Source organism: Schistocerca cancellata, chromosome 6 (assembly GCF_023864275.1).
Source record: "Schistocerca cancellata isolate TAMUIC-IGC-003103 chromosome 6, iqSchCanc2.1, whole genome shotgun sequence".
NCBI lineage: Eukaryota > Metazoa > Arthropoda > Insecta > Orthoptera > Acrididae > Schistocerca > Schistocerca cancellata.
This window is the reverse complement of record NC_064631.1, coordinates 630537870-630553297: the sequence shown is the minus strand read 5'-3', so window position 1 is coordinate 630553297 and position 15428 is coordinate 630537870. Positions and strand designations below refer to the sequence as shown.

At 43.2% G+C, this 15428-nt stretch overlaps 1 protein-coding gene across 2 annotated transcripts in view; it reads right to left on the bottom strand.

Annotated features, from left to right (window-relative positions):
* The window catches only part of LOC126088110 (luciferin sulfotransferase-like), an 88225-nt gene extending 76403 nt beyond the window's left edge, over positions 1 to 11822 (bottom strand). Inside the window, exons 1-2 of one of the 2 annotated variants that reach the window (XM_049906205.1) lie at positions 11638 to 11822; positions 11451 to 11550 (exon numbers count right to left, since the gene is read on the bottom strand). In XM_049906205.1, the coding sequence (XP_049762162.1) occupies positions 11451 to 11550; positions 11638 to 11713 (176 nt within the window). In that variant the 5' untranslated portion in view covers positions 11714 to 11822. The remainder of the gene's footprint in view (positions 1 to 11450; positions 11551 to 11637) is intronic. The other variant, XM_049906206.1, reaches the window with a different exon arrangement.
* Between the last annotated feature and the right edge of the window lie 3606 nt (positions 11823 to 15428).

The window sequence follows — 15428 nt, the reverse complement described above, 5'->3', positions numbered from 1 at the left end:
ATGAAACGGCTGAGAAGATCAATAGAAGCAACCGTGCATTGAAGAAGGAAAATGCAGGCGAAATATCAGAACCAGAAGTTCAATCAGCAGTTACACTGTAGAGGCCGGTCCATCATGGAAAATGAATAGCAACTTTGAATCTAGTCTTCTAGCCATCGGGACATAATGGGGCACCTAATTCAGCTACCACCCTGACAACCCTTTAAAACTGTCGACAGGTCTCTGGGCTTTGGAAACCTGAGGCACAAGTGGTCAAGTCGATTTGGAACGATGTTGACAGCCGCGGTGAGCAGCATAAGAAAGTCATTTCGGTGGGAGCTCCAGCTGTATTTTTGTGGCTTTTCCTGATTATGCAGATCTTCAATTCAAACACATTGGTTGCAGACGATGATTTGAAGGTGTGTAATGTAAATTTAGGATGCAATGTACGCTAGTTTGCATTTCGTTGGCAAGGGAATTGGTGTGAGTAAAGGAAATGTGAATCGAGGATCATGGCTCTATCACTGCATGAAGTTTATTACGGAATGTGTGGAGTGTTAATATTGAGCCCCCGCTTAGGTGAAGAAATTGAGTAATAACAAGAACTGTTACGATATTGTTGTATTTAAATGTTCTAGTTATATCATTTTGTTTCTACTCTTGTTGTCTCGTGTATTAGACAGAATTTTCGTAATACCAGGAACTTCAACAGAAGAACTTAACGCTTTGGAAGTGACTAAATCCATAAGAGATCAGGTAGGTCAGATGATAGCGAATAATACAGATATGCATAAGCGATTATATACTTTCGAACAGAATAATGCAGAACTGCACCAGTAGCTGGATGCAATAAAAGAGGACAGGGTCTCGTCCCGTTTGACTATCCTCACCCTACATTCAGCTACCGATGAATTAGTTAACTTTTTTGGGCATCTCTGGGTAGATTTAATACCATTTATAGGTAACCTGTTGTCAATTGTAAAGTTGGAACATTGTACTGACGACCAGTTCTTACAGGGGACAGAAGAAGTGAAAATGTTACTTATCATAATGAGCTAGGGAATAATTAAACATTTGGAACTCAGGGAAGGGCTGGTACAAAGTTATAAAAGGGGATATTGCTACAGCCGCCCGCTGTGGCCATGCGGTTCTAGGCACTTCAGTCTGGAACCGTGTGACCGCTACGGTCGCAGGTTCGAATCCTGCCTCGGGCATGGATGTGTGTGATGTACTTATGTTAGTTAGGTTTAAGTACTTCTCAGTTCTATGGGACTGATGACCTCAGATGTTAAGTCCCATAGTGCTCTGAGCTACTCGAACCATTTGAACCAAATTGGTACAGATTCTTTAATAAACAATTACATGGGGTGTCGCAAAAGCAGAAAGTCGATAAGAGTTTTCTAGGTAGAAGGCAGGGAATATAGGTGAATACGTATTAGTTGACGGGTAATGACGAAATGAGTAGAATCATTCTTCAGGAAGCAGAACCTAAAGCAAATACACTCCTGGAAATTGAAATAAGAACACCGTGAATTCATTGTCCCAGGAAGGGGAAACTTTATTGACACATTCCTGGGGTCAGATACATCACATGATCACACTGACAGAACCACAGGCACATAGACACAGGCAACAGAGCATGCACAATGTCGGCACTAGTACAGTGTATATCCACCTTTCGCAGCAATGCAGGCTGCTATTCTCCCATGGAGACGATCGTAGAAATGCTGGACGTAGTCCTGTGGAACGGCTTGCCATGTCATTTCCACCTGGCGCCTCAGTTGGACCAGCGTTCGTGCTGGACGTGCAGACCGCGTGAGACGACGCTTCATCCAGTCCCAAACATGCTCAATGGGGGACAGATCCGGAGATCTTGCTGGCCAGGGTAGTTGACTTACACCTTCTAGAGCTCGTTGGGTGGCACGGGATACATGCGGACGTGCATTGTCCTGTTGGAACAGCAAGTTCCCTTGCCGGTCTAGAAATGGTAGAACGATGGGTTCGATGACGGTTTGGATGTACTGTGCACTATTCAGTGTCCCCTCGACGATCACCAGTGGTGTACGGCCAGTGTAGGAGATCGCTCCCCACACCATGATGCCGGGTGTTGGCCCTGTGTGCCTCGGTCGTATGCAGTCCGGATTGTGGCGCTCACCTGCACGGCGCCAAACACGCATACGACCATCATTGGCACCAAGGCAGAAGCGACTCTCATCGCTGAAGACGACACGTCTCCATTCGTCCCTCCATTCACGCCTGTCGCGACACCACTGGAGGCGGGCTGCACGATGTTGGGGCGTGAGCGGAAGACGGCCTAACGGTGTGCGGGACCGTAGCCCAGCTTCATGGAGACGGTTGCGAATGGTCCTCGCCGATACCCCAGGAGCAACAGTGTCCCTAATTTGCTGGGAAGTGGCGGTGCGGTCCCCTACGGCACTGCATAGGATCCTACGGTCTTGGCGGGCATCCGTGCGTCGCTGCGGTCCGGTCCCAGGTCGACGGGCACGTGCACCTTCCGCCGACCACTGGCGACAATATCGATGTACTGTGGAGACCTCACGCCCCACGTGTTGAGCAATTCGGCGGTACGTCCACCCGGCCTCCCGCATGCCCACTATACGCCCTCGCTCAAAGTCCGTCAACTGCACATACGGTTCACGTCCACGCTGTCGCGGCATGCTACCAGTGTTAAAGACTGCGATGGAGCTCCGTATGCCACGGCAAACTGGCTGACACTGACGGCGGCGGTGCACAAATGCTGCGCAGCTAGCGCCATTCGACGGCCAACACCGCGGTTCCTGGTGTGTCCACTGTGCCGTGCGTGTGATCATTGCTTGTACAGCCCTCTCGCAGTGTCCGGAGCAAGTGTGGTGGGTCTGACACACCGGTGTCAATGTGTTCTTTTTTCCATTTCCAGGAGTGTAGATGCGTTCTTGAGGGGCCTGCCACCTGATATGTCAAGAAAGGTGTCTGCAGAATTTACAAAAATTCTGGCCGGTGCTGTTTCCAAAGGAAAGCCACTGGTGGAAATAAATGCTATGACAAGAGTTCTGTCTTCCTATAGTTAATGTTTCATTACCATTGAATGCCGTGCTCCAAACGTACATTCTCAGCAATTTCTTCCTCTGATGAAGGCCTATGTGTGATACCAGTAGGCTTCTTGTGGCCAGGTATGCCCTCTTTGCTGTGGCAGTCTGCTTTTTATGTCTTCCTTGCTCCGTCCATTATTGGTTATTTTGCTGCCTAGCCAGAAGAATTCCTTAACTTCGTCTGCTTCATGATCCCCCATTTCTGATATTAACTATCTCGCAATTCTCATTTCTACTACTTCTCATTATTTTCGTCTATCTTCAATTTATTCTCAGTTCATATTCTGTCCTCATTAGACTGCCCATTCCATTCAACTCATCCTGCAGTCCTTGTCCACTTTGGATGGAAGTGTTATCAGCGAATCTTATCATTGTTATCCATTCACCGTGAATTTCAATCCCACTCACGAACCTTCTTTTTGTCTCCGCCATTGCTTCTTCGTTGCACAGATTGGCCAATAGAGCCGAAAGACTACATCCCTGGTTTACGATCCTATTTTATCGGAGCACTTCGTTCTTGGTCTTAAATAATCGTTCCCTCTTGGTACTTGTACTTTTAGCATATTGCATGGCTTTCCTAATAGCGTACCCCTATTTATCTCAGGATTTCGAATATCTTACAACAATATACGTGGTCGAACGCTTTCTCCAGGTCGATAAATCCTTTTGTTCAGCGTTCCTTCCATTATCAAGGGCTTCTGGTGCCTTCACTTTTCCTAAACCCAAACTGATCGTTATCTAACTCATCCTCAAATGGTTCAAATGGCTCTAAGCACTATGGGACTGAACAGCTGAGGTAATCAGTCCCCTAGAACTTAGAACTATTTAAACCTAACTAACCTAAGGACATCACACACATCCATCCCCGAGGCAGGATTCGATCCTGCGACCGTAGCGGTCGCGCTGTTCCAGACTGAAGCGCCTAGAACTGCTCGGCCACAACGGCCGCCTAAAACATCGTCAGTTTTCTTTCCCATTCTTATGTACATCATTCTTTTCAGCAATTTGGATGAGTGAGTTGTTAAGCTGATGTGCGACAATTCTTGCACTTGTCTGATGTTGCTATCTTCGTTATTGTTTCGATGATGTTTTTCAGGAAGTCTAATGGTATACCGCCAGTCTCATACAATCTACACACTGTTAAGAGGTTGCCCACTGGAAAGGTGAGAAACCCTTATTTCAGACTTAAAAAAAGAGACTGCGAGTGCCTAGACCAAACTCTGTTTCACACGAGCACGTATTGGGAAAATTCACACTTCTCTCCACAGATGGCACTGTCCTTGAGTCATGAACACCCATAGGACAGAGACACACTGCTTCGCCACGGGAGGTCAGGCTGTTGATTGGGACAATAGAGATATGCTCAATGGCCGCTTTCGCACAACCATCTGAAAAATAAACTTGTTCACAAATTAATAATTATTGATCCATATATGTAACTGAGGAGCTACTATGCTCGTCCCTAGCAGAAAAAAAGAGTATATTTGGAGACTGGGACGCGCTCACGACATCTGCATTAGTTTGTCATCTTATTTTAAAAAAGTATTATGTATATTTTCTGAACCATAAAAGAACTATGTCGGCAACGAATCGTTCGGTTGCAACGAACAAGCTGTCAGTGGATACATCACGTACAGCTGTATCGAACAGTCACAACAAACTCACTGAAAATGTACACATTTTTAAATGACAGGCCGAAATGTGCGTTTCGTGCAGTAAAAGAAATTTTCGTGCTAAATAACTGCAAAAATCGTAAAAGCAGTGACAGTACTATAAACCAGAAATGAGAAGGAAATTATTAGAATGTATAGTTTAAATTATTTCTTAATACTCGTTCCAAAACACCTGAAAAACTAAGGGCAGACGAAGAAAAATGTTACTTATAAAGAAACTATGAGAAATATCGAAAACGAACGACAGAATGAGATTTCTTGGAAAATTTCCGTATCGACCCACACATAATGGACATTTCAAAATTTTAAATTCTTAATTCCAGCATTCCTCTTACTAAACCGTTGATTTGACTTCAGTAGTCGTAGATCAACAGTTTTTAACAGGGGGTTCGATACAACCTTTTTTCGGGGCGGCCTCTGTGAGTAATTGTGTTTGATGAACGGGAACAGAGTCGCGGTTTGTGAGCGCTGAATTACTCTAAGTCGCCTACCCTGGATTAAATAGTTTCGTTGTGGGTCGCCTTCTTCTCGATTTGCTTCTGTGGAATTATCAAATCTGGAATAGAGAATTTAGTGGGGTGTTGGTTGTGTGTGTGGCAAGCTCGTGCGGCAGTTTTTAGTTTTAGGCTGTCGCACCCAACAACAAGTTGGACTAAATTTTTAGTGTATTCACAATTTCAAGTATGGACAACAATCAGCTCCAGAATGTAATGACATCATCATTATCATCATCATTTAAGACTGATTATGCGTTTCAGCGTTCAGTCTACAGCATAGCCCCCCTTATACAGTTCCTACATGATCCCCTATTCAGTGCTAACATTGGTGCCTCTTCTGATGTTAAACCTATTACTTCAAAATCAACCGAATCCAGGTACCTTCTCCTAGGTCTACCCCGACTCCTCCTACCCTCTACTGCTGAATCCATGAGTCTCTTGGGTAACCTTGCTTCTCCCATGCGTGTAACATGACCCCACCATCTAAGCCTGTTCGCCCTGACTGCTACATCTATAGGGTTCATTCCCAGTTTTTCTTTGATTTCCTCATTGTTTTCCTGCCATTGTTCCCATCTACTAGTACCTGCAATCATCCTAGCTACATTCATATCCGTAACCTCAACCTTGTTGATAAGGTAACCTGAATCCACCCAGCTTTCGCTCCCATACAACAAAGTTGGTCGAAAGATTGAACGGTGCACAGATAACTTAGTCTTGGTACTGACTGCCTTCTTGCAGATGAGAGTAGATCGTAGCTGAGCGCTCACTGCATTAGCTTTGCTACACCTCGCTTCCAGTTCTTTCACCATGTTGCCATCCTGTGAGAATATGCATCCTAAGTACTTGAAATCGTCCACCTGTTCTAACTTTGTTCCTCCTATTTGGCACTCAATCCGTTTATATATCTTTCCCACTGACATTACTTTCGTTTTGGAGATGCTAATCTTCATACCATAGTCCTTACATTTCTGATGTAGCTCTGAAATATTACTTTGCAAGCTTTCAATCGAATCTGCCATCACAACTAAGTCACCCGCATATGCAAGACTGCGTATTTTGTGTTCACATATCTTAATCTCACCCAGCCAGTCTATTGTTTTCAACATATTATCCATAAATAATATGAACAACAGTGGAGACAGGTTGCAGCCTTGTCTTACCCCTGAAACTACTCTGAACCATGAACTCAATTTACCGTCAACTCTAACTGCTGCCTGACTATCCATGTTAAGACCTTTAATTGCTTGCAAAAGTTTGCCTCCTATTCCATAATCTTGTAGAACAGACAATAACTTCCTCCTAGGAACCCGACCATATGCCTTTTCTAGATCTATAAAGCATAGATACAATACCTTGTTCCACTCATAACACTTCTCCATTATTTGCCGTAAGCTAAAGATCTGGTCCTGACAACCTCTAAGAGGCCTAAACCCACACTGATTTTCATCCAATTGGTCCTCAACTAATACTCGCACTTTCCTTTCAACAATACCTGAGAAGATTTTACCCACAACGCTGATTAAAAAGATACCTCTGTAGTTGTTACAATCTTTTCTGTTTCCATGTTTAAAGATTGGTGTGATTACTGCTTTTGTCCAGTCTGATGGAACCTGTCCCGACTCCCAGGCCATTTCGATTATCCTGTGTAGCCATTTAAGACCTGACATTCCACTGTATTTGATGAGTTCCGACTTAATTTCATCCACCCAAGCCGATTTATTGCACTGCAATCTATTGACCATTTTTTCCACTTCCTCAAATTTGATCCTATTTCCATCATCATTCGTATCCCATTCTATCTCGAAATCTGAATCATTACTGATCGCATTTTCACCTACATTGAGCAACTCTTCAAAATACTCCCTCCATCTGCCCAAGGCATCCAGAGGATTCACCAGCAGTTTTCCTGACCTGTCCTAAATACTTGTCATTTCCTTCTTACCTCCCTTTCGGAGACTGCTAATTACACTCCAGAATGGTTTTCCAGCAGCTTGACCCATAGTCTCCAACCTGTTTCCAAAGTCTTCCCACGATTTCTTCTTTGATGCTGCAATTATCTGTTTGGGTTTGTTTCTTTCTTCAACATAACTTTCTCTGTCTACCTGGGTTCTGGTATGTTGCCATTTTTGATACGCCTTCTTTTTCCTTTTACAGGCTGCCTTGACTGTATCATTCCACCAACAGTTTGCTTCATCCTACTTTTACACACTACTGTTCCAAGACATTCTTTAGCCACTTCTAGTACTGTGTCCTTGTACCTCTTTCTGAGATCGCTGTTATGTAAGTGTGCCTGATTTCCTTATCCTGAAGTTTCTCCACTCTTATCCTCCTACTTATGGACCTGACCTCCTGCACTTTCGGCCTCACAATCCCAATTTCACTGCAGATTAAATTATGATCAGTGTCATCAAAGAATCCCCTGAATACACGTGTGTCCCTCACAGCCTTCCTGAATTCCTGATCTGTTATTATATAGTCAATGACAGATGGGGTTCCCCTGCCTTCCCAAGTATACCGGTGAATTTTCTTATGTTTAAAAAAGGAGTTTGTGATTACTAAGCTCATACTGGCACAGAAATCCAAGAGTTGTTTCCCGTTCCTGTTGGCCTCCATATCCTCTCCAAATTTACCCATAACCTTTTCATACCCTTCTGTTCGATTTCCAATCCTGGCGTTAAAATCACCCATGAGCTGAACACTGTCCTTGTCCTTTACTCTAACAACTACATCACTGAGTGCCTCATAAAAACTATCCATCTTATCTTGATCTGTCCCTTCACAATGCGAATATACTGACACAATCCTAATTTTCTTGCTAGACACTGTCAAATCTATCTACATCAGTCGTTCGTTTACATACCTTATTGCAACTACGCTGGGTTCCATTTCTTTCCTGATGTAAAGCCCTACACGCCACTGTGCTATTCCTGGTTTGACTCCTAACAGGTAGACCTTGTATTCTCCCACTTCCTCTTCTTTCTCACCCCTTACCCGAACGTCACTAACGGCTAAAACGTCCAGCCCCATCTTACTTGCAGCCTCTTCCAGCTCTACCTTCTTCCCAGAGTAGCCCCCATTGATATTAATAGCTGCCCATCTCATTACCATTTGTTTGCTAAGTCGTATCTTAGGAGTCCCTGGTTTGTCAGTTAGAGATGGGACTCCGTCACCTCCAAAGGTCCGAGGCATTTTGCTCTGATTGTTGCCAGCATCATATTTAAAGTACCAGAGAAGCAGGTTGCTAGCCTTACTTGCCACGAGTCCCATTGGGTTTTACCCCTAACCGCTGAGGGACTAACCGGTGGATTTGGTAGTCTTTGCCGTATGAGCGCAAAGGTGACCACGACTCAGAATAAATTCGAGATGCCCAGCCTTGTTCCAAAGTAACTGGTATCCCGACTGTCGGGACCACTTACTTGGCCACTCATACGTTGCCCGTGGTTCATGAACTAGGACATGACTACAGGAACCCACACCATGAACACAGAATGTAATGACGACAATGGAAATTTGTGTCGGACCGGTACTCGAACCCGAATGTCCCACTTACAGAGAGTGGTCGCCTTACCATTTGCCCATGCCTGCACGATTGATGACTAAACCAAGACTTCTATGTTTCTTCAACCATGTGTCTATAACCTCTACTAGCATATCCGTTATGTATATTCCCTCACTGGGAGACATTGCACTTGAAGGTCGCTTGACTGGGCAAGCGACAGAAGAGTTACAGAAGATCCAACGAAGAGCGCAGCATTTCCTCACTGGATCGTTTAGTCAGAGCGAGAGCGTTACAGACTTACCTAACAAACGTTGCACAGTAATTTGGAGTAACATAGGTACTGCAATATCGTATTTATACGCCGACACCGGGCTAGTTCAAATGTTCAGATGTGTGTGATATCTTATGAGACTTAACCGCTATGGTCAGTTCCGGCCCCGGTAGCTGAGTGGTCAGCGTGGCGGAAAGACAATCCCAAGGTCCCGGGTTCGATTTCCGGCTGGGTCGGAGATTTTCTCCGCTCAGGGACTGGGTGTTGTGTTGTCCCAATCATCATCATTCCATCTCCATCGACGCGCAGGTCGCCGAAGTGGCGTCAAATCGAAAGACCTGCACCTGGCGAACGGTCTACCCGACGGGGGGCCTTAGCCACACGACATTTCATTTCATTTCTTCAGTCCCTAAGCTCACACACTACTTAACCTAAATTATCCTAAGGACAAACACACACACCCATGTCCGAGGGAGGACTCGAAACTCTGGCGGGACCAGCAGAAACAGTCCATGACTGCAGCGCCCTAGACACCGGGCGAGTGACTTTCAAATTTAGAGCCGCGCGCGATTAGCCGAGCGGTCATAGGCGCTGCAGTCATGGACTGTGCGGCTGTTCCCGGCGGAGGTTCGAGTCCTCCCTCTGGCATGAGTGTGTGTCTTTGTCCTTAGGATAATTTTGGTTACGTAGTGTGCAAGCTTAGGGACTATTGACCTTAGCAGTTAAGTCCCATGAGATTTCACACATATTTGAACAAACAGTTTAGGCAAGAAGGAAATAGAAGCTTTCGAAATGTGGTGCTACAAAAGAATGCTGACGATTAGATGGGTAAATCGCCTAACTAATGTGGAGTTACTGAATAGAATTGGGGAGAATAGGACTTTGTGGCACAACTTAACTAGAAGAAGGTATTGGTTGACAGCACGTGTTTTGGGGCAACAAGGGATCACCAAAATAGTATTGGAGGGCAGCGTGGAGTGTAAAAATCGTAGAAGGAGACCAACAGGTGAATACACTAAGCAAATTCAGAAGTATGTAGTTTGCAATAGTTACTTGGAAATGAAGAAGCTTGGAGATGAGTAGCATGGCGTGCTGTACCGAAACAGTCTCTGGACTGAAGACCACAACAACAAGATATATGAACTTTGCTTGAGATATTAATTTAGTGTGATCACTTTCTGTGGTAATGTGCATGGCAGATTGTCGATCACGGCAGTCATTATTGACTATTATATTCGGTTTTCTGTAGTTTTGTTGTAATATTGGTTATGCGTCTTTTTAGTGCAGGGAGCTGGAGACTTTGATTAGTTTCGTTTGGCAGTATAACGCAAATGATATTTGTGGCACAGTAAACAATCATTTGAAGGATTAGAATGGGCGTAGCATGATTTCGAAGTAACATATTGCAACTAGAATTTGTGTAGTCGGGCCCCAAAGGATCCATATTGCTGCAGGAGCATGTGATGCATTGTTATTCTGAGGCGGGAGAAAAGTGCAAAGTGGTGTGCAGATGGCCTTGGAGTGGCCTCCCTGTTTCCAGAGATCAAGGAGGCGTTGGTTATATTTGACGGACCAACCACCAGAGCGCGTTGTAAGCTGTTATGGAAAAGGTCGAACTACGGGTGTAGGACGGTTGGAGCTGCGCATAGCAGAAACGTAGATTTCTTGAGGAACAGTTATGTAAATTCTGACGGGATCTTACTCAGGAAACATCTATGTCAACTTTCAGTGTATCATAGCATGTATTTTTGTACTTAACCTAATCCGCCCTCCTGACACCTCGCTACAAACTCTACAAAATAACTGATAAAAATCTAGAGGAGATCAAACTATTGATTATATGCTATTAATCTGCAGTAATTTAATGAAAGGGAGCAACAGTCTCAGGAAATAAATGATTGAAGAAAGATGTCGGAAGCTCATCTATAAATAAGACTTATTTCATTAATTAGCGACTTTTTTAAACTTTTTTAATTCAGTAGGACTCTTTGTTGTGCGACAGTCTTTTGGTTCCTCTATAACTTAACATATACCACGAAAATCTTGGATGAATCCTAAAAGGCTAATGGATTTGTAATTATAACTCAAGATAAACATCAGTTTTTGCAAATATGAATCTCGAATGTCTATGTATGTTCTAATTTTGTGTTTGGAAAGAAATTATCCGTATGTAACTCTATGAATAATACTATTTTAGTTAATCTAAAATTTGCATATAACATTTTAAGCTAATCGTCACACAAGTAATATTACAATGTAATGGGAAATGCTGGGTAAAAATATACATAAAACGAAATAAAAAATCTAGATAAGCTTGTAGCAGCTGAATGCGTTTGCGTGAAAATCTGTGCTCTATTTACTATTAGGTCCTGTGACAGGGAATCATGTAACATTCATAAATACCAGTGAATGACAGCAGTTAGCGATGGTTTAGAAACTTACTCCAGACACGGGAACCTATCGACCAGGTCCACGTTCCTCGCTGTCTGAAAATCCAAGTCCTTCATTAGCAACCACACCATCTCTCGTGTCAATGAAGAGCCTATGTAAGATTATATTTTTTTTCAAACAACAAAAATAATACTATAGAGTATTTTCAGAAAATACAGGTTGTCCTTACGGTACTCACCACACTTTGGGAAAGACACAACCCAAACATCGTCTTCATAGACTTTGAAATTCTTTATCTTTAGGGCGATTTCCATGTAGGCTGCAGGCAGAACGCATTCAGAGGGTGACACACGGATGACACCTTGACTAAACACGTCACTCCCATTTTGAGCTACGTAATCGAAATTTTCGTCCTTGAAGGGTTCGTATTTGAAAGTTGTCCTGTTTGAAAAGAAAATAGTTCAATTAGGTGTTTACGTGCAATTTAAAATGATAGGAAGTGACCGCGTTGCTGAGATACCAATGCAAGTTCGGATGAGCATACTAAACCTGGATCTAAAACTTTTACTAGTTATTTGGCTGTATCCCGTGAGTGGCTTTATTCCAGAATCCATGACCTTCAATGGTTATTTATCGGATAATATGATCTATCGTTACGACATGTCCTCTTTCTAAGACATGACATGTAGATCACGGTATTGTAAATGCTTTAGACAAGAGAGCGTTACGTTCTGGCAACCAAAGTAAATATTTAACTGGACATTTCACTGCCCTTTGGTGAAATTTAATTTGTGACACAGGCCCAGTGGCTAAGCGCTTTATGACAACTTCTGTGAAAAGTCTACAGTAGCTTGCAAATTAAGCAAAAAGTATTCGAAGTCGTAATACACTCTTTGCTTTAGTTACGTAGTGACAGGTCGTAGAGACGACTGAGAAAGTAGCCATTCGCAAGAAGAGAGGCGGATGGGAAGCTGTTTAATGTCCCGTCGTCTTGAAGCCATTAAAAGAAAAGCGTCATCTTGGATTATACAAGGATGAGGAATGAAGTCGGTTGCGACCTTTTTAAGGAATGTTCTTGCTACTCATACGAAATGATTTAGAGTATGTAGTAGATTTAAGTGGACGATTTAGGAGATGGCGAGCATAAGTCTTCCACATGGTGAGACAGATCCGGATGTATGGTGTATAGTCTGTGGACACTAGAAGAGTCACTCAGTTAACTCGAGTATCCGAGTATTTCTTAAGTAATTGGAATCTACATGATATTATTCTCGCTAAAATATTCACACCCACAGAAGAGTCATTAATGAACAAGTTCCTTCTAACATAACGCAGACATTACTTAAGTTTTTCGTGCAATAAGGTTTAATACGTACCAGTCAATGGCAAAAAGGTTTCAGTATTTACAGTGACAGAGACTGTCAACATATACAGATGTAATGGTTTGAGCGTGAAGATGGGAAAAGACTTACTGTTGTTAGATTACATTATTACCGATCTGACATTAGAACAGATAATATCGAAGAATACCTGAAGGACATAAATCCGGAAGAAAAGTGATTGTAAGAAACGCAGGTACCATACACATCTGAGTGGAATATTCCTAAGATAATGAGATTCTTCTGTGATAGTACGAAGCGCACAGAATCGCTAATCCAGCGGTTCTTGAATTTTGCTCGTCGTTATAGGACTAGAGGCCGGGAGTATTGAAGGACGAATGGCGCGTTTGATCTTGACTTAGTTTTGTTAGCACAGGAGTGGCGAGGGATCTTCAAACTTGTCCAGTGTCAGATGCCCGAGGAAAATCGTTGTGCACGAAGGGAAGGCTTACTGTAAGTACATTCCTCGGGGAGATGTTTCAGACAGGTGTTTCGTAACTTACTGCCTCCCCTCACGTGTCTTCCGAGATGAAGATGAAGATAATTTTATGGTTTGTGAGTCTTCCCTCTTTTCACGTGCGATTCTACAGGTAAAAAGTGTCAGGATGAGTCGATGGACTTCATTAAGGATCGGGAATGAGGTGACTGGGAGGATGTATCCCATGATGTACTTTGTAAGTTGGGTGGTGTACTGTAAATTATACTTTGAGGAGAGGAAGGTACTTGGGTTCAAAATATCCTCAACCATGCACTGTGCAAGAGACTGCAGAGACTATTGTCTTAAAAAGAGAAAGAAAACGTTGTAACATTTAAAAATGTAATATCAACTGCAATCCACAAATATTGTCTTAAAAAGAGAAAGAAAACGTTGTAACATTTAAAAATATAATATCAACTGCAATCCACAAACTCTATATCAAGATCAATAATACATGAAAGACTCGTAGAGGTATATTTCAGGGAATAAATCCCCTGTAACTTATATCACTTTGAAATAAACTTGCTATTATCTCTTATGCTCTAAGACTGTGTATGAGTAAGATATCTTTCTTCTCTAAATAGTTACTTATTTTTACAAGAAGAAAAAATGAAGGACAGAAATACGTGTCTTGCGATATAGCAAATATTTCAAGATCTGCCAAAAGATCGAAAAGTGTTCTATGCAGTTTATTTCTTTCATTTGCAAACGTGTTGAATGACTTGCTGAGGGAGCCAGCCACAAGGTAGCCCACAGTGGTAAAGAAAGTCCACCAGAGACTCACGGGACAGTCAAAGGCCAAAGTATGGCAAGTTATCCGGAGAATAACCAGCAACTACTGTTACCAGTTGCGTCCAGTACAGCAGCGGCCCGTTCTTCTCTTTCAAAAGAACTTCCATATTCATGGCTAATATTCCTGTATACAAGGTGTTACAAAAAGGCACGGCCAAACTTTCAGGAAACATTCCTCATACACAAGGAAAGAAAGCATGTTATGCGGACATGTGTCCGGAAACGCTTACTTTCCGAGTTAGAGCTCATTTTATTACTTGTCTTCAAATCACATTAATCATGGAATGGAAACACACAGCAACAGAACGTACCAGCGTGACTTCAAACACTTTGTTACAGGAAATGTTCAAAATGTCCTCCGTTAGCGAGGATACATGCATCCACCCTCCGTCGCATGGAATCCCTGATGCGCTGATGCAGCCCTAGAGAATGGCGTATTGTATCACAGCCGTCCACAATACGGGCACGAAGAGTCTCTACATTTGGTACCGGGTTTGCGTAGACAAGAGCTTTCAAATGCCCCCACAAATGAAAGTCAAGAGGGTTGAGGTCAGGAGAGCGTGGAGGTCATGGAATTGGTCCGCCTCTAACAATCCATCGGTCACCGAATCTGCTGTTGAGAAGCATACGAACACTTCGACTGAAATGTGCAGGAGCTCCATCGTGCATGAACCACATGTTGTGTCGTACTTGTAAAGTTACATGTTCTAGCAGAACAGGTGGAGTATCCCGTATGAAATCATGATAACGTGCTCCATTGAGCGTAGGTGGAAGACACTAAAATGAGCTCTAACATGGAAATTAAGCGTTTCCGGACACATGTCCACATAACATCATTTCTTTATTTGTGTGTGAGGAATGTTTCCTGTAAGTTTGGTTCAAATGGTTCAAATGGTTCTGAGCACTATGGGACTTAACTGCTGTGGTCATCAGTCCCCTAGAACTTAGAACAACTTAAACCTAACTAACCTAAGGACATCACACACATCCATGCCCGAGGCAGGATTCGAACCTGCGACCGTAGCGGTCACGCGGTTCCACACTGTAGCGCCTAGAACCGCACGGCCACTCCGGCCGGCCCTGTAAGTTTGGCCGTACCGTTATATAACACCCTGTATATAAGGTGAAGCAATATCAAAAGAACCACCCTCCGGGTAAGGGCTGTCCAGGATACGTACAGTTAAGTCTGGTAGCTTTCCATCTCCTCTCGTCTCGCTTCCAGATACAAAAAGGACACCTATTTATATACGGCTTTCTCCACATGAAGGCTTTCGTTTGGATAGTCCAGAAACGTTAGTTTGTTGCGTGAAATCGCTATTTCGTAAACCATAATATACTAACTGAATCATGATATTTCAAATGCGACTATTGGCACATTTT